General features: G+C 36.8%; 1 protein-coding gene across 1 annotated transcript in view; it reads right to left on the bottom strand.

Annotated features, from left to right (window-relative positions):
* Positions 1–5,114: 5,114 nt before the first annotated feature.
* Positions 5,115–25,236, bottom strand: part of SELENOF (selenoprotein F) — a 51,792-nt gene continuing 31,670 nt past the window's right edge. Inside the window, exons 4-5 of the mRNA XM_026497670.4 lie at positions 8,398–8,447; positions 5,115–6,595 (exon numbers count right to left, since the gene is read on the bottom strand). Of these exons, the coding sequence (XP_026353455.1) occupies positions 6,464–6,595; positions 8,398–8,447 (182 nt within the window). The 3' untranslated portion in view covers positions 5,115–6,463. The remainder of the gene's footprint in view (positions 6,596–8,397; positions 8,448–25,236) is intronic.

Here is a 25,236-nt window from a genome sequence, read left to right as displayed (position 1 = left end):
CTCTAGCTCTGGAGCTGAAAATTTGTGCCCCCCCCCCCCCCCCTTGGTGAGCCCTTACAGAGGAGCAATCACTCCTGTCTCCCTGGTTTTGGTCAGAGCTCTGTTCACCCTGCCTGTGTCCCAGCGTTTTTATCCCAATTACATGACTGACTTTCAAAACTCTAGATTTTAGGGAGCCTCTGGGCTATGTGACTGCTTGACCCATGGGATATGGTGGAAGTGACATCATGTGCTATTTGGGCCCAGGCCTTAAGAAATGGGTAGTTTTCACTTCCTGCTTCTTAGAAGGATGCTTGTTTTTGAGCCCAGTCACGACACTGTGAGGAAGCTGAAGCCGCCTAATGGAAGAATAGACAGCCAGTGCCAGTTCGCCAGCTGTATGAGTGACCCATCTTGGAAGTGGGTCCTCTTGACCCAGCTGATGCCTGGTGGAGCAGGCATCAGCTGGCCTCACTGAGCCCTGCCCAAAGTATATATTTGCGAGCAAAATAGTTACGGTTTTAACCCATTAAGTTTTGGAAAGGTTTGTTATGCAGTAAAAGAAACTAGACTAGATGTTTGGCTGGGATCTGGGCTGGGCCCATGGGGTAAGATCTAGCTAAGACCAAGTGGATAGGCAAGGGGTAGAGATGGACAGAGATTTCATTCCATACAGAAACGGAGAGTTCTGTATTGTTGGACTAAGATGCCGAGAGAAAATATGTAGATGAGTTAGGAAAGACAGAAATCAGATCAGAAAGTCTGGGCTAGAGGTGCCTGGGTGGCTGTCGGTTAAGCATCTGACTCTTGGTTTTGGCTCAGGTTGTGATCCCAGGGTTGTGAGACTGAGCCCCATGTTGGGCTCCATGCTAGGCATGGAGCCTGCTTGAAGTTCTCCCTCTCTCTCTCTCTCCCTCTGCCCTTCTCCCTACTCAGGTGCGTATGTTTTCTCTCTAAAATTAATAAATCTTTAGCCAAAGATTTTTTTTTTTTTAATAGATGAGTATCCAGATGTTCAAGCCAGGGAAGAAGAATGGAAACACAATTCAGGTCCATAGAATTAATTTCAAAATCTTGAATGGCAAACAGAATAGTTTAGTTGCACATTCATGATGTGTAAGATTAGGCAACAGGAACCAGGGACTTAGGTCAAAAGTCTGAGTATAGGAGGAGATCAAACCAGTCCCACGAACTCTGGTACTAGTTACTATGGAGGTGGTGACAGAAAGGACTATCTTATATGTTGAGTCAAATGGTTTCAAGACTGGAGCTCCACAATCTTTCAAGGGAATTAGAATTGAGATTGACGCTTAAAGATGGCAAGGAAGAGTGCTTGAGTGTGGTGTCAACAGTCACTTCCTATTCACATAACCAGCCAACACTTAAAGAATCCACTTTGTATGTATACAAATGAATACTGGACTCAGAAAATTTAACATTTATGCTTACGCTTGTCTTTTTTGTCTTAAAAGCAAGTTGAAGAGTAGTTAAAAAAAAAAACACAAACTTTTTTTGGGGGGTGAGGGGCAGAGGGAGAGAGAGAATCTTAAGCAGGCTCCATGCCCTCACACAGGGCTTGATTTCACAATCCTGAGATCACAACCTGAGCCAAAATCAAGAGGCGGATGCTTAACTGACTGAGCCCCCAGGCACTGTGGAGGAATAGTTTTAAAAAGCACATTGGGGCGCCTGGGTGGCGCAGTCGTTAAGCGTCTGCCTTCGGCTCAGGGCGTGATCCTGGCGTTCTGGGATCGAGCCCCACATCAGGCTCCTCCGCTAAGAGCCTGCTTCTTCCTCTCCCTCTCCCCCTGCTTGTGTTCCCTCTCTCGCTGGCTGTCTCTCTCTGTAAAATAAATAAATAAAATCTTTAAAAAAAAAAAAAAAGCACATAATATGCTAGAGGTTCCTGAAGAGATTATTAGTCCTTAGTGAAAGCACAGATAGGGTATTTGTTTACATAGGCATAAATGAATATTTGATTTTCATGACCTTTAGAGTTGACCATACTGGATTTTGTCTTTCCCCTGCTCAAGGTTTTGTTCTGAAAGCAACTTAGAATACAGCTGAATTCTTAGGATGACATGTATTAGATCTTCCCAGCCTACCCTCACAACTTCATTTCCTACTACCCTTTTCCCTGGGTCACTAGTTTCCAGACACCCTGGCCTTCTTTCAGGTATGTGAAGTTTCCAGACTTTCTACTCAGTCAGGATCTTTGTACATGCTCTCCCTTCCCACTGGAAGGCATTTTAATTTACTCTATACCTGGATAGCTTCTGTTCATATTTTAGGCCTGTTTAAATATCATATTCTTTGGAGATCCCCAAGCTCATTAGTTTCCTTTATATTTCTCTTCTGGTAACTTGTTCATTACCTTTACCGTAATTGCTATATTTGTACTTTAATTGTTGATTTTCACTAGACTCTAGTAGACATGGGGACATCAGACATTAATTTTTTGAGAGAAAGAATGTGTGTGCGTGAGTGAGCAGGGGTGGGGTGGGGTGGGTGGGATAGAAGGAGAGGGAGAGAATCTGAAGCAGGCTCCAGGCTCAGTGCAGAGCCCGACTTGGGGCTCAATCTCATGACCTGAGCCAAAATCGAGAGTGGGACACTTAACGGACTGAGCCATTCAGGTGCCCTGGGGACATTAGCTTTTTTAAGAACTGAGGTTGGGGAAAAGAAAAATGAAATCCAGTTAAGTGACAGTAGGCAGAAGACAGAGGTAAAATTGAGAGACTAAAACATATCATATAAAGAACTAAATATTTACAGTCTGAGGACCAGTTAATAGAGGGCAAAGTATTTGACACATCTCAGTAGCCCCTGATGAACACTCTGAGAGATGAAGAATTTTAGGATATACAGAAACTGGAAGGTACTGGTGGGAATGTAAAATGGCGTAGCCACTTCAGAAGTTTGGGTGTGCCTCCAAGAGTTAAAATAGATAGTATGACTCAGCGGTTTCCTTCCGAGTAATAAATCTAAGAGAAATGAAAATATTTCTACAGACTTGTACATAAATATATATAGCTGCATTATTCGTAACAGCCCCAAAGTGGAAACAACCCGAATGACTACCAAATAATGGATAAAATGTGGTACAGTCATACAAAAGAAAATTAGCCATAAAAAGTAATGAAGTACATACTAAATGAAAGACCCCAGATAAATGGCCATGTATTGTACGATCCCATTTATATGAAATATCCAGAATACGCAAACCCGTTGGGACAGAAGGCAAAACCAGTGGTGGTCAGCGCTGGGGGTAGGTGGCTGTGGGAGTCCCTGCTAACGGTATAGACAGGATTTCTGTTTGAGGTGATGAGCGTGTTCTAAATTTAGATAGTGGTGATGGCTGCATGGCTCCGAAAATACTAAAATAAATAAATAAATAAAAAATTGCATACTTTAAGTGGGTTTTAAATGTGAATTGTATCTTGATAAAAAAAAAATGTAAAAAGTTATAGTCCATTCTCAGTACTCACGGTAGCTCTATGAAGTTGCTGCCAACACTGAACTTACAACAGACCGCTGCTCTCAGGGGACATACACGCTGGGTATTTTTAAAAGGCTAAATCACCAAAAACACAAAAAACTAATAGACTATGAAAGGATATTTGTTTACAGCACGAGAGCTGAAAAAGGTAGTGCCCCCTTGTTTGACTTCAGCTGGGAATGTCTGCACCAAGAGACTCCAATCTTTCTGTGCCCATTCGTCAATGACTTCAAAAGTACCCTGGGTATTATGATTGTGGGGTTACAGATAATTTTAATGAGTAGGTGTATTTGTAAATATGGAATTCACGAATAATAAGGATCAACTGTAGCTTAGCTTAGTTTGTCTACCGATTTTTTTTTTTTTTTTTAGGGCTAAACTTCAATCTTTTCATAATGCTGGATAAAATGGCTGTATTTGTAAAAGACGTTTAATGAGTGGCTGACAGGAAAGGACTAGTTATAGAGGCTGCACACAATTATTCTTATTTAGAAATGCAGAGGAAATAAAACTAACCATGTCTCATGTTACTGATTTCTGGCAAAGGGGCAGTTTGAAGGTAAGACCTGCAGTAAGTCTACTCTGAATTTTTGATCACAAATGCAGGCCTTTCCCAGGGCAAGTCCTCTGTCACCACAGAATGTAGTTAAAAGGCATTTTAATTTTCAAGTAAAAGAAATACTTACCTCGTTGTGCTCATATCTGGAATCTGTACTCCTCCTTCCCGTGTATTTGCTTTCACATATAAGGGAAGGCAAATTTTAATTTCCAAAGTTTTGCAGTATTTGCTTTCACAAGTTTTTTTTTTTTTTTTTTGCATTTTATCTTTAATTTTAGATTAGGTTTTAAGCCTCAAATCCTCTTAAAACAGGAAATGTCAGTTTTTGTTCATAGTTCCTTTTAGAAGAGGCTTTTGCCAAATTCAGGAATTTAGAGATAAATTAACTGTTTTAGGTTTATAAGTAACATTTTGGCAGGGGGAACAAATTTATAAATACCAAGCATTACATATCCATATTTGTGAACCAGAAGCAGCTTAATCAAGTTTCAGAACTGGGCTATAAAATGGCACTTTTTGGATCAGAAGTTCTCTCTCCTGGTAATCATTTGTCTTTTTTTTTTTAAAAAAAGAGCTTTTAGCTGTTCTTTGATTGGAATTGGTGAAAAATAGTTGGAACTAATTTGAACCTCCCAATTAAAATAGTAGAGCTTGGTGGGTACACGGTTATTCATCAGCTCAGGAACTTCAAGCTCTAAGATACTATGGGGTTCTTCAGCCTCTTTTGATCTCTTATAACAACTTGAATATAGTTTTTAAGCGTCTCTTCACTTTTCTTTTTAAACTGATGCCAGCACTCATTTAACTGGCTCTTCCTGCCCAGATAGCAGTCCAATTAGGTTCCCGTGCCAATCCCAGAAGTTTTGAAGTTTCATCCCTTCTGTCCTACTGTTCATCTGCGTGTGGTGGCACCATCTCATGCTACTTCTCCTACTGTCCTGACTGGCTGCACATCCCTCTTGTTCTGAAGTAATAACAGCCATGGGATTTGTGCCACACCGTCCAGGGTGTCGTACTATCAAAACCATGGCTCTCCCCACTACTCTAAATGATCAAAAATAAATAGAACTTAGTCTGTTTGCCAAGACTCTCATAGTATTTTATTTTGATTAACCAACTTGCCTAGGGTTTATTCTCTTCATGGCTTTACAAATATACTTAATTTAAAATATGACATAATACAAAATGCTAGTAATAATAACCAATCTCTTAAAAATATTCCATTAGCATTTCCTGGTAGCGTCTCTAAAGACTTCCAAATATCCTTCATTAACATGGTTTAATTCTTAATTTTTTATTTTTAAAGTTTCTAGAATATAAGAATTTACCCTGAGATTAAGCTGACACAAGATTAGACCAATTTGATAAGAGGTTTAAATGACCTAAATTCATTGGATGAATGTTGTTCTTAGTGAACCACCAGACAGAAGATCAAGCAAGAAAAATCATTTTTAATGGCTCATAAAAATTCTGCATTTTAGGAGCTATTCCTTAAAGGAGATATCAATAAAAAAATGTATTCACAGCTAAAAGCACTTTGAGAAACTGCTAGACAAGTATAAAGCAATGTTACCCACAACAACTTTGAAACACTGTAGCCATTTTAACATTTTGGATGAAATAGGGCTTCTATGAAAAAATAAAAATGCACTAAGAAATGTGATATTTTTAAACATGAGAGGACAAATCAGAAGGATTTCAAATTCTCGATTTTTTTTGAAACTTTATTTATATTTTGGTCTTAAACAAATGATCAGTTTTTGTTTTTCTGTAAGGGTGTGAAGCACAAAAATTTGCTAAATATCAGATCCACACAAATCCTCCTGAAGGTTTTCTGTGTAGTCTTCATTAATGCGAATCTCTGTGAATGTTTCACTCTTACTGTAGATCTTGAATCTGTTTTACAATAACGAAGCCATAAAGTTTTAATGCAACACATTCATTATGAACTATAACATTTCTAGTAAAAGGAAAGCTGGGAGAATGAGAAGCAGGCAATCTGTTGAGGCTCCGCGGCTCTTGTTTGCTTTGTAGTTCTGCTGTTGCTTTCAAAGAGCACACGGCACATGCATGAGGCGCAGTAGGCATCTCCGCTATTAACCTCCCTCATCTAAAAATCTGCTGTTCGTAAAACTGGACCAATTATTACACACTATCATTTGCATAATTAGCCAACTCTATTACAAAGCATTTTGGTAGTGGTATCAACAAATGTGGAAGGATGGAAATTTATGAAAACTGGGTTGTGTTAAGCTTGCCAACTCCTTAGATACCATGGGCTGTGCTGCCCCTTCAATTGTTAATGAGATGTTTAATGCCTCACAGAGAGTGATCAAAGGAAGGAAGCAAAACTAGAATATTCTCTAGGTACTGGAGTATTTCATTTGATAAAGTAACAAAAGGATAGGACAAAATTGAAGCAAGATTTATATGCGTTCCAACTTTTCACTCAGGAATTCTTCTACACTGTCTGTGTTCCATTTGAGGATGCTTAATTCTTCAGCAATGTTCCCGTTGTCATCCAAAAGCTTTAATACAGGATCTGAACCACGAACATACTACAAAAAGAAAAGCACATCATTTTTATCTGCTTAGAAGAGCCTTCTCAGCCTCAACCAAAACCCAAATAATTCAATCCAGCTTTATCCAATTTAATAGTAACAAAAAAGGCTTGTAGATAGAACATCATAATAGGTCCTACAGGATTTCAAAAAACTAAATAATTACGTTTACCTCTGAAAAGAAAAATACCTGTTGGTATCAAGATTGTCAATTAATATCCCCACCAATAGGCTAAATAAGAAAAATATTATATCAAGAGATGGAGAAAAAGCATGCCGCCCGCCACGTGCTTCAAGGTGGATGAACCCTGGCAACCTCATGCTAAGTGAAATAAGCCAGCCATGAAAGGACGAATACTGTAGGATTCAACTCCTATGAAGAATCTAAAATAATGAGTCACAGAAACAAAGCAGAAGGGTAGCTGGTCAAAGGGCTGCAAGGTGGGGAGAGGGGGAATTAGTGTTTAATAGGTATAGGGTTTCAGTTTTGGAAGATGAAGAAATTCCAGAGATCCACTGCCCAACAGTGAATATATTTAACAGCACTGAACTGTATGTTTAAAAAGATGGTAAATTTAATATTATGTATTTATCACAATTAAAAACTTAAAAAGTGGGCTAAAGAGCTGAACAGATACCCAAAAGAAGATCCACAGATGGCAAAGAGGCTTATGAAAAGATGCTCAATTAGGGAATTGCAAAATAAAACAATGAGATAATACCATGTACTTCTTCGAATGGCTAAAATGCCAGGCACGGACAGTACTTAGTGCTAGTGAAGATGGGGAACCACAGACACTCTCATAACTGGTGGGAATGCAACACAATACAGCCAATTTAGAAGCCCGATTGGGAATTTCTTACAAAGCTAAACAATCTTACTATATGATCTAGCAATTGTGCTTCTAGGTAATACGTTGAAAACTTATGCCTACACAAAAACGTGTACGGCAGCTTTACTCATAAATGCCCAGAACTGGAAACACTCAAGATGTCCTTCCAAAGGTGAATATAAAAACCATGGTACAACAGACTATTCATACTATTTAGTGTTAAGAAATGAGCTATCTAGGGGCGCCTGGGTGGCACAGCGGTTAGGCGTCTGCCTTCGACTCAGGGCGTGATCCTGGCATTATGGGATCGAGCCCCACATCAGGCTCCTCTGCTATGAGCCTGCTTCTTCCTCTCCCACTCCCTCTGCTTGTGTTCCCTCTCTCGCTGGCTGTCTCTATCTCTGTCAAATAAATAAATAAAATCTTAAAAAAAAAAAAAAAAAAGAAATGAGCTATCTAGCTATAAGGAAGATATGGGAAGAAACTTAATTGCATATCTCTCAGTCCAAGAAGCCATACATACTGTATGATTTCAACCATATGACCTTCTGCAAAAGGTAAACTACAGACAGTAAGATCTAGTGGTTGCCAGGGGTTTGGGGGAGGAAGAGGTATGAATAGGTAGCACAGGAGATTTTTAGGGCAAGTAAGATCCCGTAAGGGTGTATACACGGTATTATATACATTTGTCAAACCTAGACTACACAATACAAAAAAATCCTAAAGCAAACTAGGGAATTTAGTTAATGTATCAATATTGGTTCATCAATTGTACCACATAAATACAAGATGTTAATAAGGGAAACTGGGTGGGAGGATACGAAGAGGGAGGAGGTAGATATGGGAACAGTGTACTTCTGAATCAATTTTTCTGCATATCTAAAATGACTCTAAGGTATTAAAAAAACTTAAAATATTTTAATTAAAAAAATACTGGAAAAAGGAATTCCATTAAAATCCTCTTACCTTGATTTGTAGTCCTCTGAATAGTTTGGGTTTATCACTCCTGACAAAAGCTTAAGAAAAAAAAATTCCAATTATTCACTTCAAAACTCTAGCTACAAAGATTAATACAAAAAGTACAAATACACTCAATAAAACATTAGATCCTATAGAATAAAACTAAGGAAATTCAAACATAAATAAACGGAAAGGCATATCATACATACTATTCAATGAGAAGAATAAATATTTTAAGATGTTAATTGTTTCAAACGTAATCAAAATCCCAAATCCTAATGGCATTCTGAGGGCTTGGTAGTAAAGCTCTGTGATAAAAGTAAATGTGTAAGAAGTCTGGGTGTTTAGAAAAAGTGAAATATGGGAGGACAACTTGTTCCATTGTTAATAGATGATGTGATACCGATACCAGAATAGATAAAACAGATTAGGAAATCTTTATAGATTCAAATATCTCCATACATTGTTCAATATGGTAAAACTATCAAATCAGAGAGGGAAGGAGAATATGATTATGTGTGTGCGTCTGGGGGCTGTAGGTGTGAATTTTTTAACACGTTGGAGAAAACTTGTCAAACTATTTGGGGAAAAATAGGATATAGGTACCTGTTTTTCTATCTTGTATCAAAATGAATTCCTGATGGATTTAGATTTTCAATTCAATTCAACAAATACTTATTGCAGACCTATCCGTATGCCAGGCGACAGCGATAAAGCTACACAAAACATGATTCCTGCTCTTACGGAACTTACAGTCTGGTGAGGAAGAAAGATGCTAACCCAGTGATCACACTAATGATTTCAGCTGTGGTTAAGTATCACACGGAAGTTAACATACACAACTTCAATACAGAATACAAACTCCTCTTCCTAACTATGACCATAGAGGAAATGCTTTATTGATATGCCTATACAATAAATGAAAACTTCAGGACAGTTAAACACCACTAGAGACAAAATTAAAAGTAAAAATGATATACTGGGGAAAATCTCTAACAATGTATAAAAGTTCTCATAAATTATTAAATATATGCTAGGTGGACAAATGGACTAAGGACAGGAGCATATAATGTATAAATATACAAATGGTCAAAAAACATTTGAAATAAATGTTCATCCTCCCTAAAAATCAAATGTCAAAACAATGACGTACCCTCAGAGTGCCAAAAGCTAAAAGAATTTTTAAGGTTAGAGGGGGTGGAAAGAGGGATTTTCCTGGGGGTTACTTGAGGGAGAAATATAAATAGAGACGTATTTCCAGAGAGGTATTTAGCAAAATGAACCCAAAGTCTTAAAATGTACATGTTCTTTAAATCTGAAAGTCCCCTGCTGGGCCTTTCTTTATTCTGAGGAAATTATATAAGGTCCTGCTAACCACAGCTAGAAATTTGGAAAAAATTTAAATGTGTAAGAAGCATAAAACCAGTTAATGGGGTAAAAATCTATTTGTAGTCAAAATGCCTGGATGTTTTTATATATTTTCAGAAGCAGTTTTACTAAGTATAGTAGATTAATTATAGTTTGGAAAATATTCACTCTTCCATTCTCTATCCATTGACTTTCCCACTCCGTTGACCTTGGGCTTGGTCAAAAGTCTTCCATTGGCAGATTCAATATGGTAGAAGTGACAGCATGCCAGTTACAAGTACAAGTTAAGAGATGTCATGATTTCTGTTTTTCCCTTTGTGCTCCTACCATCTTCCATGTTCTATGTAATCATTGGCCATTTAGCCCAAATTCTAGAAGGAGAAGATATGTGAAGCACAACTGATCCCAGCCCTTAGCCTGGAGCCATGTCCAGCTAACTTAGCCAAATGTAATTGAACCAGAACTGACCTGTAGACCTGAGAGTAAAATATAAATGTTGATTATTAAAAGCCAAAATAAAAGAAGCTACAGGTTAAATAAATTAATGTGGACCACACCACAGAATGCATCCAATCATTAAAAATTAATCTATTTAGTGACATAGAAGCAAACTCACATATAAAAAGCAAGTTTGAGATCAGTTTGTTTCCTCTGGTTTTTACAAAAAAATACTTTAATATATTTATTCAAAATCTTAAAAAAATTGAGCTAGCAAATACAAAATGCCTGGCACAAATACACATAACCTTTAAAAAATGTTAACTATTATTTCAATAGGGGGTTATATCTGGAGCACAGGGTTTGGGGGAGTTTTATTTAAAAAAAATTTTTTTTTAAAAGATTTTATTTATTTGACAGAGAAAGAGTGAGAGAGAGAGCACAAGCAGGGGGAGCAGCAGAGGGAAAGGGAGAAGCAGGCTGTCCTCTGAGCAGGGAGCCCAATGGGGGCTTGATCCTAGGACTCTGGGATCATGACCTGAGCCGAAGGCAGACACTTTACCAACTGAGCCACCGAGGTACCCCTTGGGGAAGTTTTAAATCAATGTTTTTCCTTTTTTGGATTGTTGATCTAACATTTTACCAATTTTTTAGTAATGATAATATAAAACTGTTCAAGTTAAATTTAGAACACATTTTTCTAAAATACAAGTAGATATTTCATATATATACTTGATAGTTCTTAGATTTTATGGTGACATACATGCTTCTGAGAACTTATTTCTTAAACTTACAATTAACTAGCAATAGCATTATAGACATTTCATTACGAAGGTCTTTATTTAAAGATTAAGAACTTGTTGGAAGAGACGCAGATATCCTATCTACACTTCCCCTACAAAATTTAGTTCAAAATAAAGCTGATTGTTAGTCTATTAGAATTTCTTCTCTATTAACTCCTTCCTTTAGGATTTGATACTCTGCAGCCTCCTGAACCCCAAACAAGCTCATGATACCCTGTCGCATTTTATACCATCCTTTCTGCAAATGCTATATGTACACCTGTGCAAAACATGACCTACACTACGTGTGTTGTCTACTGTGTAAGAAACTTCTCTAGGGGAAAAGAACTGTTCTTATGTCTTTTTTGCATCCATTAATAGAGCCTAGCACATTTAATAACTTTCATTTATTCAAAAGATTTTTAATAGGCTGAAATGAATAAATTAAAAGGAGTCACTAATGACTATTTTCATCAGTTCTTTGCTCTGCTAAGCACAGATCTACAATACCTCCTAATGTTGAATGAGGGGAATATCCGTTAAACACCCTGTGGTAGCCACTCACATTTTACAAGCCGTGAATTAATCTTTTAATACTTGAGTGCTTTTATGTACACGTGGCACTAGGATAGGCTATATGAGAGTATAAAACTTGTAGAAAGACTCACAGGAACTTCTTTTCTAGTTTACTTTCTGCTATTTTAAAAATAGCTCAATAACATCAGTTTGAAGATTCCTAAAGAAATCCAGTCATTGTGATGCCTGGTGGCTGTTGGTTAAGCATCTGCTTTTGGCTCAGGTCATGATCCCTGGGTCCTGGGATGGAGTCCCACAATGGGCTCCTTGCTCAGCAGGGAGCCTGCTGCTCTCTCTGCTTGCTCTGACAAGTAAATAAATTAAATCTAAAAAAAAAAAAAAAAAAAAACAAAACAAAACAAAAAAAAAAAAACAAAACACCAAAAAAACCAAAACGGTTATTGCATTTCCAGAAAATGTTCTTATGCCAACTAATAAAGGCCGTTTTGTGAGTAGTACTTTAAAGTGATCAAATATACAGAAGTGATTAGAAAAACACATGAAATGTTTCAGCTTTTCATTCTGGATTCTTACCAGCAGGTCATTTGCACAGCTCCCCTGAAGAGGAGCTTAGTTTTGCTCTACGTATTACTGAGAAACTTGTAGAACTCTTCTAATTCAGACTCTTCAGAGGTAGCTATAAACAATATTAAAAAAAAAAAAAAAAAACAACAAAAAACTATCCTCCTCGTTCCAAAAAGAGGATAAAATTAGGGATGATGAGATAATTGGAAGGATATGTCTTGAGGTTAAAGAAAAATGTCTGAATTAATTTACTTTCAAAATAAGTGAAAATATAAATAAAAAAGATGAAATACTTGGCTAGATGTAATGATATACCTTTGATCACATTACAAGTAGTTAATACAATGCACTCTACTGGTTTTAAGATTTAATTTGATTTTAAGGGCTTATAGAAAGTATGGTTAAGACTTGTGAACTATCACATAAAATTATAAGGAATGACAGATGTTTTTCCGTTGAGAAAAATAACCAGTTGAATCAGAATATGTTCTAAAAAAAAATGTCAAATGAGAATGGCCAACAACAAACAATAGAAATGAATTCTCAACTATGCTCAAGGAAGCTTCTGGGTGCCTAAAAGAGTATCTCTAAAATAAGAAAATTTACTATTGTATACAAACCATCTGGAGTATAGAATTATGAGTCATTTGGGTCTTCCCAACAAGACAATTTAGAAGCACATGAAAACATTCACAGAAGAGCAACTTAAATAACTGAAAGAATCTGAGGAGACTGGAGGCACAACAACGAAGACAAGACAAACTAAAGATACGATTACTTAGTATGGAAAGATAGTCAGAAGAAGAATGTTTGAAGATTATAAATTCATCAGGGATATATTAACCAATGTAAACACAGGCTTTTCACCTAATTCCCATTTGTCGAAAGTGGGGGCACCCTTGAATTAGATAAATTTTGTAAATCCATTCATCCATTCAATAAATACTTGAATCCTTCTTAATGTGAGGAGCAGTGTTAGATAGATTCTGGGTATATTAATGACAAAAAAAAATAATAATGGGCTTTAAGAGTTCCTAATTTGGTAGAGGCAAAAGTCAAGTCAAATAAATACATTATAATATTACGTGGCAACTGTGGAATATAAAAGCTAAAGTGAAAAATTCTAAAGGCCACAAAAAATGTTTGGACTGAGTTTTGAATAGCAGTCTGCCACAAGAACTGAAAGGGGCATAAGTCAGGAGGAACATGCAGTGTATGCGAAGCCTTAGAGGTCAGCATTCAGAGAAATGCAGATAGTTGTGCATGTGAACTACAGGTGTGAACGACAGTCAAGAAAAGCATGTTGTGATGGGTCTTGAATTGTGAAGTTACTGAGTTTGACATTCTGTATGTGATGGGGAACTATAGAGGGCCACATAAATCAAATCTGTCTACTGGAAAAGGTCTTTTTGGTAGTTGTGTAGAGGACACAACTAAAGTAAGAAAAGGGAACAGAGATACCTAGACCAGATAACAAGTAAGTAATCCTTCTGGAGAAAGATGCCAAAGGCTTGATTAAAATCACAGAGAAGGCCAAAGGAGTAGGATTTGAAAGTTCTTAAGGAGGGGAAGAGATACCATTTGGTGACTAACTGGGTATAAAGTGTGAAATAAAGGTTAGTCACGATTCTTGTGTTTTATGCTTTTGCTTGGTGATATTGCCATTTGTGGAAACAGGAAAAGAAGATGGTATACTTTTATAAGAGAAGAGTATTAATTCAGTTTTTGGATATGTTGGGTTTAAGGCCTCTCTACCAAAAATGTGGGCCACAGCCTGGAGGATTACTAGAAATGCAGAATCTCAGGATCCAGCCCAAATTTACAGAATTTACTCTACATTGAACAAGATTTTCAGATGATTCATATGTACATAGGCTTAAGGTATCTATCAGATCATACAAACGAAAATGTCCGCTTGCAGTCAGAAATATGATTTCTAACAGGTGTGACCTAGAAATATAGATTAGGAGTCATCAGGTAAATACTATAATTGGAACTGAGGGAGTGGGACATTCAAGAGAGTAAGAAGAGAAGAAAATATAAAGATAGACCCTGACTACAACTAACATTTGAAAGGTGGGTGGCAGATGAGATGCGAGGAAAGGATAAGCGAAAGCTTGTTAGATGGAGGAAAAACTAGGAGGTATCAAATTCACAGAAGTGAAGGGAAGAGAGTTTCAAATGCTAGAGTCAAGTAAGATTTAACCACCAGGAGGTAAAATGGTAGAAACAGAAATCAGAATGTCATAGGCAGAAGAACAGCTGGCAGCAAATAAACGAACCCCTGCATATTATGAGAAGTCAGGCTGCAGCTATAACTGATATACTGATTTGAGCGGCTTTTATTTTTTTAAAGATGGCAAATAAAGGAGTAAAGAAATGCCTGATGGTTACTGATGGAAATTTATTACCTAAAAAGAGTATGTTACAAAAATAATACCCACCATTTAATATCCTCCGTACTGAAATAGTGCTTGACATACAGTAAAGCATTCAAGTATTCATAGAACTAGTGAATGGTCTACTCTGTATTTGTTGGTGCCACACACAAACTAAGTGATTTAGATGTGTTATTTAATCCTCAAAACAGTCTTATAAGGTGGGTTTTTACTAATTTCAAACCGCTACCTATTTTATAAATGAGAAAAACTGATGAAGTGAATACTAATGAATGATACTACCTCTAGTAAAACTTTAATGTAGCCTCATAATCCTAGGCATTACTGGCATGAGAAGTTGGTATGAGAAGTGCAATCATAGTTGGTTTGAGAAGTAAGAAGTAAAAACCTATTTGCTATCTAAGTTCTACACTATTTTAAAATTTGTCTACCTTCAAAGGTATATGATCCTAATAAGGAACTGGCAAACTATAGTCTGAGGTCCACAGTTTAGGCTGCTGCTTTAGTAAGTACAGTTTTACTGGCACGAAGCCACACTTATTTAAATATTGTTTATGGCTGCTTCTATACTACAAAAGTAGAGTTCAATAGTTGTAGCATAGACCTTTGCTACCTGTCAAGCTGAAAAATTTTATAATTAGGGAAACTTTTTTTTGAGACACACAAATATGCTTAACATTATAAGACTCATGCTTAAGAAGGAATTGTCATCATTACTTTTCATGCTACTACGAACGATAAAACATTAGGCCCACAGGGCCACTCAGAGTGACTCCTGCCCTGGGGAGGGGAAGAGATAACCCCTCACCCCAGCATGACTGCACTTCATGAAGCTGAGCCTCTTAGCTGGTTGAACAGGGAGGAAGCCCTGTGTGGCTGCAGCTGTGGCAGAGAGGCTAACTGTGGACAGCTAGGATGACTGCTGGCTCCACCTGCCAATGAGCCCCCATCAGCCACAGGTGGGCCTCTCAACAGCATGGGGAGCAAACCCTGCCCCCACAGGAGGCAGAGTGGGTGACTGCAATCAGCTAAGCTGAGGGCAATCACAGCTCAACCATAAAAGGAGGGCACACGCAGTCCACAGAGGGGATAACCCTGGAGCACTTGGTTCTGGTGAAAAGAATGGACTGTGATTCTAGAGCACCAAAGACCACTTCTTCACAAGGTAACTACTTTTTTTATTTTTAAAGATTTTATTTGTCAGAGCACGTGCACACAATTGGGGGGAAGGAGAAGCAGGCTCCCTTGCTGAGTAGGCAGCCTGATGCGGGACTCAATCCCAGGACCCTAGGATCATGACCTGAGGCAAAGGCAGCTGCTTAAATGAGCCACCCAGGCAGCCCACAAGGAAACTACTTTCAAGACCAAAAGGTATAGCTGACCTAACACACACACACACACACACACACACACACACACACAAAGACAAAATGAGGAGACAGAGGCATATGTCCCAAATGAAAGAATAGGACGAAAATCACAGTGAAAGAGCTAAATGAAACAGATAAGCAATATGCCTGAAGAAACTTTAATAATCATAAAGCTGCTCAGTGGACTTGAGAAGAGTAGACGAACAGTGACAACTTTAACAAAGAGACAAGATATAAAAAAGAACCAGGAAGAGTTGAAGAATTCAATAACTAAAATGAAAACTACACTAGAAGGAATCAACAGCACATGACCATGCAGAATGGATCAGCAATCTAGAAGACAAGGTAATGGAAAGTAACCAAGCCAAACATCAAAAAGAATAAAAAATGACAACAGGTTATGGGAAATATGCAATATCATCCAGTGTAACACATTCACATTATAGGGATACCAGAAAGAAAAGAGAAAAACAAGGGGTCAGAAAACTCATTTAAAAAATTATTAAAATATAAAATATTAAATAGTTGAAAACTTCCTTAATCTGGGAAAAGAAACCCTAACAAAATAAACCAAAGGAGGTCCACACCAAGACACATAATAATGAAAATATCAAAGATTAAAGACAAAGGGAGAATCTTAAAAGCAAAGCAAGAGAAAAGTTACTATCAGGGAAACCCCATTTTTCACTAGAAATTTTGACGCCAGAAGGGAACGGCATGATAAATTCAAAGTGCTGAAAGGAAAAAACCTTCAACCAAGAATACTCAGTGAGGTTATCATTAAGAACAGAAGGAGAAAAAAAAGTTTCCCAGAAAAACAAAAGTTAAAGTCATTCATCACCCCTTAACTAGCGTTACAAGAAATGATAAAGGGAATTCTTAAGTAGAAAGAAAAGGCCATAATGAGAAGAAAATTAGGAAAAAGAAAAATTCTCAAAGGTAAAAGCAAACATAGTAAAGGTGGTAGATTAAGCCAATGTGGAGATTAAAACAATAGTAAAATCAATTACATCTACAAAAATTAGTCAAGGGATACACAAAGAGGTAAAATATGAAATCACACATAAAATGTAAGAGGCCATCAATTTTATACAGACTGCTATACACACAGAATGTTATATATGAACCCAGCGATACCCAAAAATAAATCTGTGATACACACAAAAAACAAAAAGGGATCCAAGCACAATGTTAAAGCCATCAAACCAAAAGAGAACAAAAGACAGAGAACTACAAAAAACCCCACAAAAAACAAAAAGCCCCCAAACCACAAAGCAATTAACAAAAATGACAATAAGGACACACCCATGAATACTTAATTTAAATGTAAATGGAATATGGGGGCACCTAGCTCAGTGGGTTAAGTGTCTGACTCTTGATTTCAGGATCCTGAGATAGCGCCCTGCTTAAGATTCTCTCTCCCTCTGAGGCTGCCTGCCTGTGCGTGCGCCTGGTTCGCTCATTCTCTCTCTCAAAAAAAAGGTAAATGAACTATACGCTCCAATCAAAAGACACAGAGTGACTGGGTAAACAACAACAGAGAAGACCCATCTACTATAACTTGTTTACAAGAGATTTGCTTCAGACTTAAAGACACATACAGAGTGAAAAGTGAAGGTATGGATAAAGATATTCCATGCAAATGGAAGAGAGAGAAGAGTTCGTAGGAATACTTTTATCAAAGACTGTAGCAAGAGACAAAGGGCATTACAGAATGATAAAGTGATGACTTTGACAAGAGGATTTCACAATTATAAATATCTCTGCACCCAAAATAGTATCACCTAAATACATAAAGCAGTAATAAAAGTCATAAAGTAAGAAATTAGCAGTAATACAATAGTAGGTGACTTAAACACTCCACTTACAGTGGATACATATTGTGGACAGAAAATCAACAAGGAAAAAGTTGCTTTGAATGACACATTAGACCAGACAGAACAGATACACACAGAATATTCAATCCAAAAACTGAATACACATTCAAATGCACATGGTACATTCTCCAGGACAGATCCTATCTTAGGTCACAAGTCTAAATAATTGTAAAAGTCTGAAATCATATCATGTATCTTTTCTGACCATAAAGGTATGAAACACGAAGTAAATTACAAGAAAAAACTCAAGCAAAAACATATGAAGGTTAAAAAAACACACTACTAAACACCAATGGGTCAACAACAACAAAAAAATCAAAGAGGAAATAAAAAAATACATGGAGAGAAATAAAACGCACTGGTCCAAAATCTTTGGGACATAGCTAAAGCAGTTCTAAGAGGGAAATTTATTGAGATACAGGCCTACTCAAGAAATAAGAAAAACCTCAAAAAACCTAACCTTACACCTAAAGGAACTAGAAAAAGAACAAAGCCAGTGGAAAGGAGGGGAATAATAAAAGACTAGAGCAGAAATAAATGAAATAGCAACTAAAAAAAAAAACAAAAACACAATAGAAAAGTTCAATGAAACCAAGAGCTGGTTCTCTGAAAAGATAAATAAAATTGATAAGCCTTTAGCTAGACTCATCAAGAAAAAGAGGACTTGGGGTGCCTGGGTGGCTCAGTTGGTTGTCTGCCTTCGGCTTAGGTCATAGTCCTGAGACCGAGCCCCACATCGGCCTCCCTGTTCAGCGGGGAGCCTGTTTCTCCCTCTGCCTGCTGCTCCTCATACTTGCTCTCTCTCTCTTACTGTTGAATAAATAAAATCTTAAAGTCAAATAAAATCAGAAATAGAGAATAACTGACATTACAGAATAAAATGAATTGTAAGAAAATATTACGAAAAATGAGTAACTTCCCACAACAATCTTCCAAAACAGAATCAGAAAGAAACAGAATATCTGAACTGACCAATCATGTGTAATGAGATTGAATCAATAATTTAAAACCACCCAATGAACAAAATAAAGTCCAGGACCAGATGGATTCACGGGTGAATTCTATCAAACATGTAAGGAAGATGTAACTTATCAAACTATTCCAAAAAATAGAAGAGAAGAGAAAGGAAATCTTCCAAATACACTCTATGAGGCCAGCATACCCACACGTGAAACACGAAAACTACAGGCCCATATCCCTGATGAACACAGACACAAATATCCTCAACAAAATATTAACATGCAGCAAGACATTAAAAGGATCACTCACCATGATCAAGTGGGATTTGTTCCAAGGATGCAAGAGTGGTTCAATATTCGCAAATCAATGTGATACACATAAATAAGACGAAGGATACAAACCATATGATCATCTCAATGGATGCAGAAAAGGCATCTGACAAAATTCTACCTCTGCTTATGATACAAACTCAAAATGAGGTGGGTTAGGAGGGAATATACCTCAACATAACAAAGGCCATATATGAAAAAGCCACAGCTAACAACACGTTCAATGGTGAAAACTGAAAGCTTTTCCTCTGAGATCAGGAGCAAGACGGCTGCCCACACTTACCACTTCTACTCAACATAGTACTGGAAGTCCTAGCTGCAGCAGAGAAGAAAAAGAAAGGCAACCAAATTTGTAAAGAAGTAAAACTGTTAAATTTGCAGATGACAAGATACTTTATACAGAAAACACAACCCGTATCCATTGCAGCTTTCACTGTCCTCTCAGGGCACGCTGGGCACAGAGAGCTCCAGGACCACCTTGCCCATGCCCACTTTGGCTACAGATGTTCTACCAAAATGCCCCCTACAGAGAGTATCCTAGGATGCCCAGGCCCATGCCCCATCTTGAATCAAGCGACCCTATCACAGGGTGCCCTCCAGATGGAGAGCCCCAGGACACCCTAGCATGCACAAAACCATTCCTCCAAGTTTAGAAGTAGCTGTTCTGCCTAATTCATAGAAACAAGCACAGAAAGTAAAGTAGACTGGACAGACAGAAGAATATGCTACCAAAGAAAGAGTTAAGACAGAACTGCAGGAAAAGAACTAAATGAAACATAGATGAGCAATGGTCTGATAAAGAATTTAAAAGTAATGATTATAAAGATGCTCAGTGGACTGGAGATAAGAGTGGAATAACTAAGTGAGAACTTCAACAAAGAGAAAATACAAAAAAAGAACCAATCAGAGTTGAAGAATACAATAACTGAAATGCAAAATAAACCGGGGGAATCAATAGTAGGTTAGTGGATGCAGAACAATGGATCATCGATCTTGAAGACAGGCTATGGAATGCAACCAAGCTGAACAGCAAAATGAAAAAAAGCATTTTTACAAGTGAGTAGAGAGGTGCCGGGTGGGCTCAGTCTGGATCGTGTGACTTTTGATTTTGGGGTCATGAGTTCAAACCCCATGCTGGGTGTAGAGATTACTTAAATAAATAAAACTTGAAAAAAGAAAAAAAAAAAAAGATAAGTAGAGGGGCTCAGTTGCTGGAGCTTGCAACTCTTGATTTCAGGACCAGGAGTTTAAGCCCCATGTTGGACATGGAGCCTACTTAATTAAAAAAAAAATGAGTAGAGATTAAGGAATCTCTTTGACAATATCAACTGAGCAAGCATTTGCATTTAGGGGTCTCAGGCGGAGAGAAAAAGGGGCAGAAAACTTATCTGAAGAAACAAGAGCTGAAAACTTCCCTAACCTGGGGAAGGAAACAGACATCCAGGTTCAGAAAGCAGAGTTCAAAAGAAGATGAACCTAAGGAGAGCCACACCACTACATAAAATAATTAAAATGTCAAGGGTTTAAGATAAGGGAAAAATTTTAAAGCGGCAAGAAAAGCAAAAAGTTGTATACAAGGGAAACTCCATAAAGCTATCGGCTGAATTTTCAGCAAAAATGCTGCAGGCCAGAAAGCAGTGGCATGATATATTCAAAGTCCTGAAAAGGAAAATGAACCCCCCTGCAACCCTACAACCTACCACCAAGAGTACTCTAAGGTAAGATTATCATTCAGTATTGAAGCAGAGACAAAGAGCTTCCCAGATAAAATTAAAGGACTTCATCACCACTACACCAGCCTTATAAGACATGCTTCTAAACAACCAATGGGGTCAACAAAGAAATCAAAGAGGAAATAAAAATACATGAAGACGAATGAAAATGGAAACGCCAGTGGTTCAAAATCTATGGGCTGCAGCAAAAGCAATTCTAAGAGGGAAATTTATAGCAATACAGGCTGACCTGTAAATAAGGCAAGAAAAATCTCAAACAATCTTACACTTAAACTGAACAAGAATAACAAAACCCGCGGTTAGTCGAAGAAAAAAAAAAAAGTATTAGAGCAGGAATAAAGAGAGACTAAAAATACAGCACAAAAGATCCAACCAAGAGTTGGATCTCTGGAAAGATAATCAAAATTGAGAAAGCTTAGCCATACTCATCAAGAAAAAGAGAGGACTTCAAATCAGAATTGAGAGAAGTAACAACAGAAAGAAACAACAAAGAACAACAAAGAAACAGAAACAACAAAGAAAAACAAAAGATTTTAAGAGAAGACTATGAAAAATTATATGCCAACAAACAGAACAACCTAGAAGAAATGGATAATATTCTAGAAACATATATCTTTCAAAACTGAATCAGGAAAAAAAAACAGAAAACCTGAACAGACGAATTAACTCTTAAAGGAATTGAACTGGTCATCAAAAAACTTCCAACAAACAAGATTCAAGGAGCAGATGGCTTCACAGGTGAATTCTAAAACTATTCCAAAAAAATACAGGAAGAAGAAAACCTTCCAAATACATTCCACTAGGCCAGTATGACCCTGATACCGCAAAAAAGTAAATTATAGGCCAATATCTCTTATTAACATAGATGCAAAAATCCTCAACAAATTATTCAGTCAATCAACAATACATTAAAGGGATCATTCACCACAGTCAAGTGGGGTTTATTTTAGGGATGTAAGGAAGGTTCAATATTCACCTATCAGTCACTTTGATACACTACATTACTGCGAGAAAGGATAAAAACCAAATGATCATCTCAATGGATACAGAAAAAGCCTCTGACAAAATACAACATTATTCATGATAAAAGCTCTCAACAAAGTGGGTTTAGAGGGAACACACCTCAGCATAATAAAGGCCATATATAAAAAAAACCCCCAAACCAACATCATACACAATCGTAAAACAGTGAGAGCTTTTCCTCTAAGATCCAAAACAAGACAAGGATGTACACTGCTGTCTTGCCACTTTTATTCCACATACTACTGGAGGTCCTAGTTGTAGCAAGAACAAGAGATAAAAGACATAGAAATTGTTAAGAAGTAAAACTGCCACTATTTGCAGATGAGATATTATATATAGAAAAACCTAAAGACTCCACCAAAAAACTATTAGAATTGATAAGTGACGTCAGTAAAATTTCAGGATATACAATATACAGAAATTGATTATAGTTTTAAACATTAACAATGAAGTAGCAGAAAGAGAAATAAAGAAAACAATCCCATTTACCACTGCACCAAAAAGAATGAAATACTTAGGAATAAACTTAACCAAGGACACGAAAGACCTGTACTCTGGAAAGTATAAAACATTTGTAATAGAAATTGAAGATGACATTTAAAAAAATGGAAAGTCATACCATGCTAATGGACTGGGAGAACTGCTATTGTGAAATATCCATACTACCCAAAGCTATCTACAGAGTTGACAAAACCCTATCAAAACACCAATAGCATTTTCACTGAACTAGAACAAATCATCCTAAAATCTGTATGGAACCACAGAAGACCCTGAACAGCCAAAGCAATCTTGAGAACAAAGCTGGCTGTATCAAAATCCTAGATTTCAAAATATAAGCTATACTAACCAAGAGTATGGTGCTGGCATAAAAACAGACACATAGATCAATAGACCAGAAGAGAAAGTTAAGAAAAAAAACCCCATGCTTATATGGTCAATTAATCTATAACAAAGGAGGCAAAATATACAATGAAGACAGTCTCTTCAACAAATAGTACTGGGAAAACTAGACAGCTACACATAGAAGAATAAAACTAGGCCACTTTCTTACACCACATAGAAAAATAAACTCAAAATGACTCAAAACCTAAATGGGATACCCGAAACCATTAAAGTCCTAGAAGAACACACAGGAAGCAATCTGTTTGACATCAGTCTTAGCAAGGTGTCTTCTCAGGCAAGGGAAACAAAAGCAAAAATAAACTATTGGGACTATACCAAAACAAAAAGCTTATGTACAGCAAAGGAAACCATCAACAAAATGAGAAGGCAACCTACTGAATGGGAGAAGATATTTGCAAATGATATGTCTGATAAGGAGTTAATATCTAAAATATATAAAGAACTTATAAAGAACTCAATACCAAATAAACAATCCGATTATAAACTGGGTAGAGGGCCTAAAAAGACATTTTTACAAAACAACAAACAGACGGCAAACAGACATACGAAATGATGATGAACATCACAAATCATTAGGGAAATGGAAATCAAAATCACAATGATGAATCACCTTATCCTATCAGGATGGTTAGAATCAAAAGGAAATAAAAAGCGATGGTGAGGATGTAGATAAAAAGAAACTCTCATGCACTGCTGGTGAGAATGTAAATTGGTGCAGCCATTGTGAAAACAGCATGGAGGTTCCTCAAAAAATTAAAAACAAATACCATTTTTCCAATAATTTCACTATTGGGTATTTACCCAAAGAAAACAAAAACACTAATATATGTTTACTGCAGTATTATTTGCAATAGCCAAGATAGGGAAGCAACCCAAGTGTCCACTGATAAATGAATGGATAAAGAAGATGTGTATATACACACACACACACACACACACACACACACACACAATGAAATATTACTCAGCCATAAAAATGGATGAGACATTGCCATTGGCACAACATGAATGGACCTGAGGGTATTATGGTAAGTAAAATAAGTCAGAGAAAACAATCATATGATTTCACTTATAAGGGGAATCTAAAAAACAAAACAAATTAATAAATCCATGCAGAAACAGACAATAGAGAATTGATGGTTGCTAGAAGAGGTATGGTGGGGGGATGGGCAAAATGGATGAATGGGAATGGAAGATATGAGTTTCCAGTTACGGAAAGAGTAAGTCATGGGGAAGGTTAATCAATGGTATTGTAATAGCACTGTAATGACAACTCACCCACGGTGAGTATAGCAGAAGGTACAGACTTGTCAAATTACTATGTTGTATACCTGAAACTAACATAAAATTCTGTCAGCTATATTTTAATTAAAAAAAAAAGTGTGGGATACACAATGGAATATTATTCAGCTGTAGAAAAGAATGAGACCTTTCCATCTGTGACAACATGGATGGATCTAGAGGGATTAAGCTAAGTGAGATAAGCTAGACAGAGACAGACAAATACCATATCATTTCACATATATGTGGAATCTAAAAAAATAAGTGAAATGACTGAAAAACGAACAGATTCTTAAATACATAGAGCCGGTGGTTGCCACAGAGGAAGTGGATGGAGGGGTTGGGTGATTAAGGGGATTAACAGATACCAGCTTCCACTTATAAAATAAATATTAAGTCATAGAGACATTGTATGGCGTCACATGATGACTACACACTTAATATGGTTAGCACTGTTAACATAAATTATCGAATCAGCATACTGTACACGGGAAACACTGTATGTCAATTACACTTCAGTAATTAAAAATATTAAGGATTATAAGAAAGTATTCATACTTATACAACCAAAACATGGAAATTAGAAGAATCTTAGAAGCTGGACCTGGAACTGGTTTTGGAATATAATCTGGGACTTTTTTCCCCACAAACACTGAGTGGTTTAAGTTCAATAAAATGTTTCGAAATTTGGTTCTCTCTTCTGGAATTATTTAACATTAATTTCCTTTTCTGTTTTATGACATGGGTATTTTAAATTAAGTGAATTAAAAAAATTACAATTATTTTAAGATAATGTATAATGAAAGTTATGATAATCCCAGAGGCTACTGGATGTTGATGACAAAGACTGTAATGCAATGATGACATAAAAATTGGCTTGGTATTTGTAATCACTATAAAAATTGACAATTGTCCTTCATGCCCTATTCCAGAATATCTTTAAGATAGTGAGTCTGAAAGGAGGAACATAATAATGGTTATATTAAAATATACCAGCTTCTCATGGACTCAGAAAACATTGGCATTATATATAATTATATCGAATATGGTTATGCATTACAGAAATAATCACTTGCATTTAAAAAAAAACCCTGTGTATTAAATATTTATACACAAAATTAAAATCCATTGTTTTCAAAAAGAAAAGACAGTATGACTACATGTACTCAGAGTATGATAATTTAACTATAAGAAATATACAGAATTAAGTTCCACTACAAGGACTGATAAACTCCACTTAAATTTTTAAAGACTGAACTTCCAACTATAGAAATTATTACC

This window comes from Ursus arctos, unplaced genomic scaffold, assembly GCF_023065955.2.
Source record: "Ursus arctos isolate Adak ecotype North America unplaced genomic scaffold, UrsArc2.0 scaffold_12, whole genome shotgun sequence".
NCBI lineage: Eukaryota > Metazoa > Chordata > Mammalia > Carnivora > Ursidae > Ursus > Ursus arctos.
Note: the sequence above shows the minus strand (reverse complement) of the source record. Positions and strands in the feature narration are given on the sequence as shown.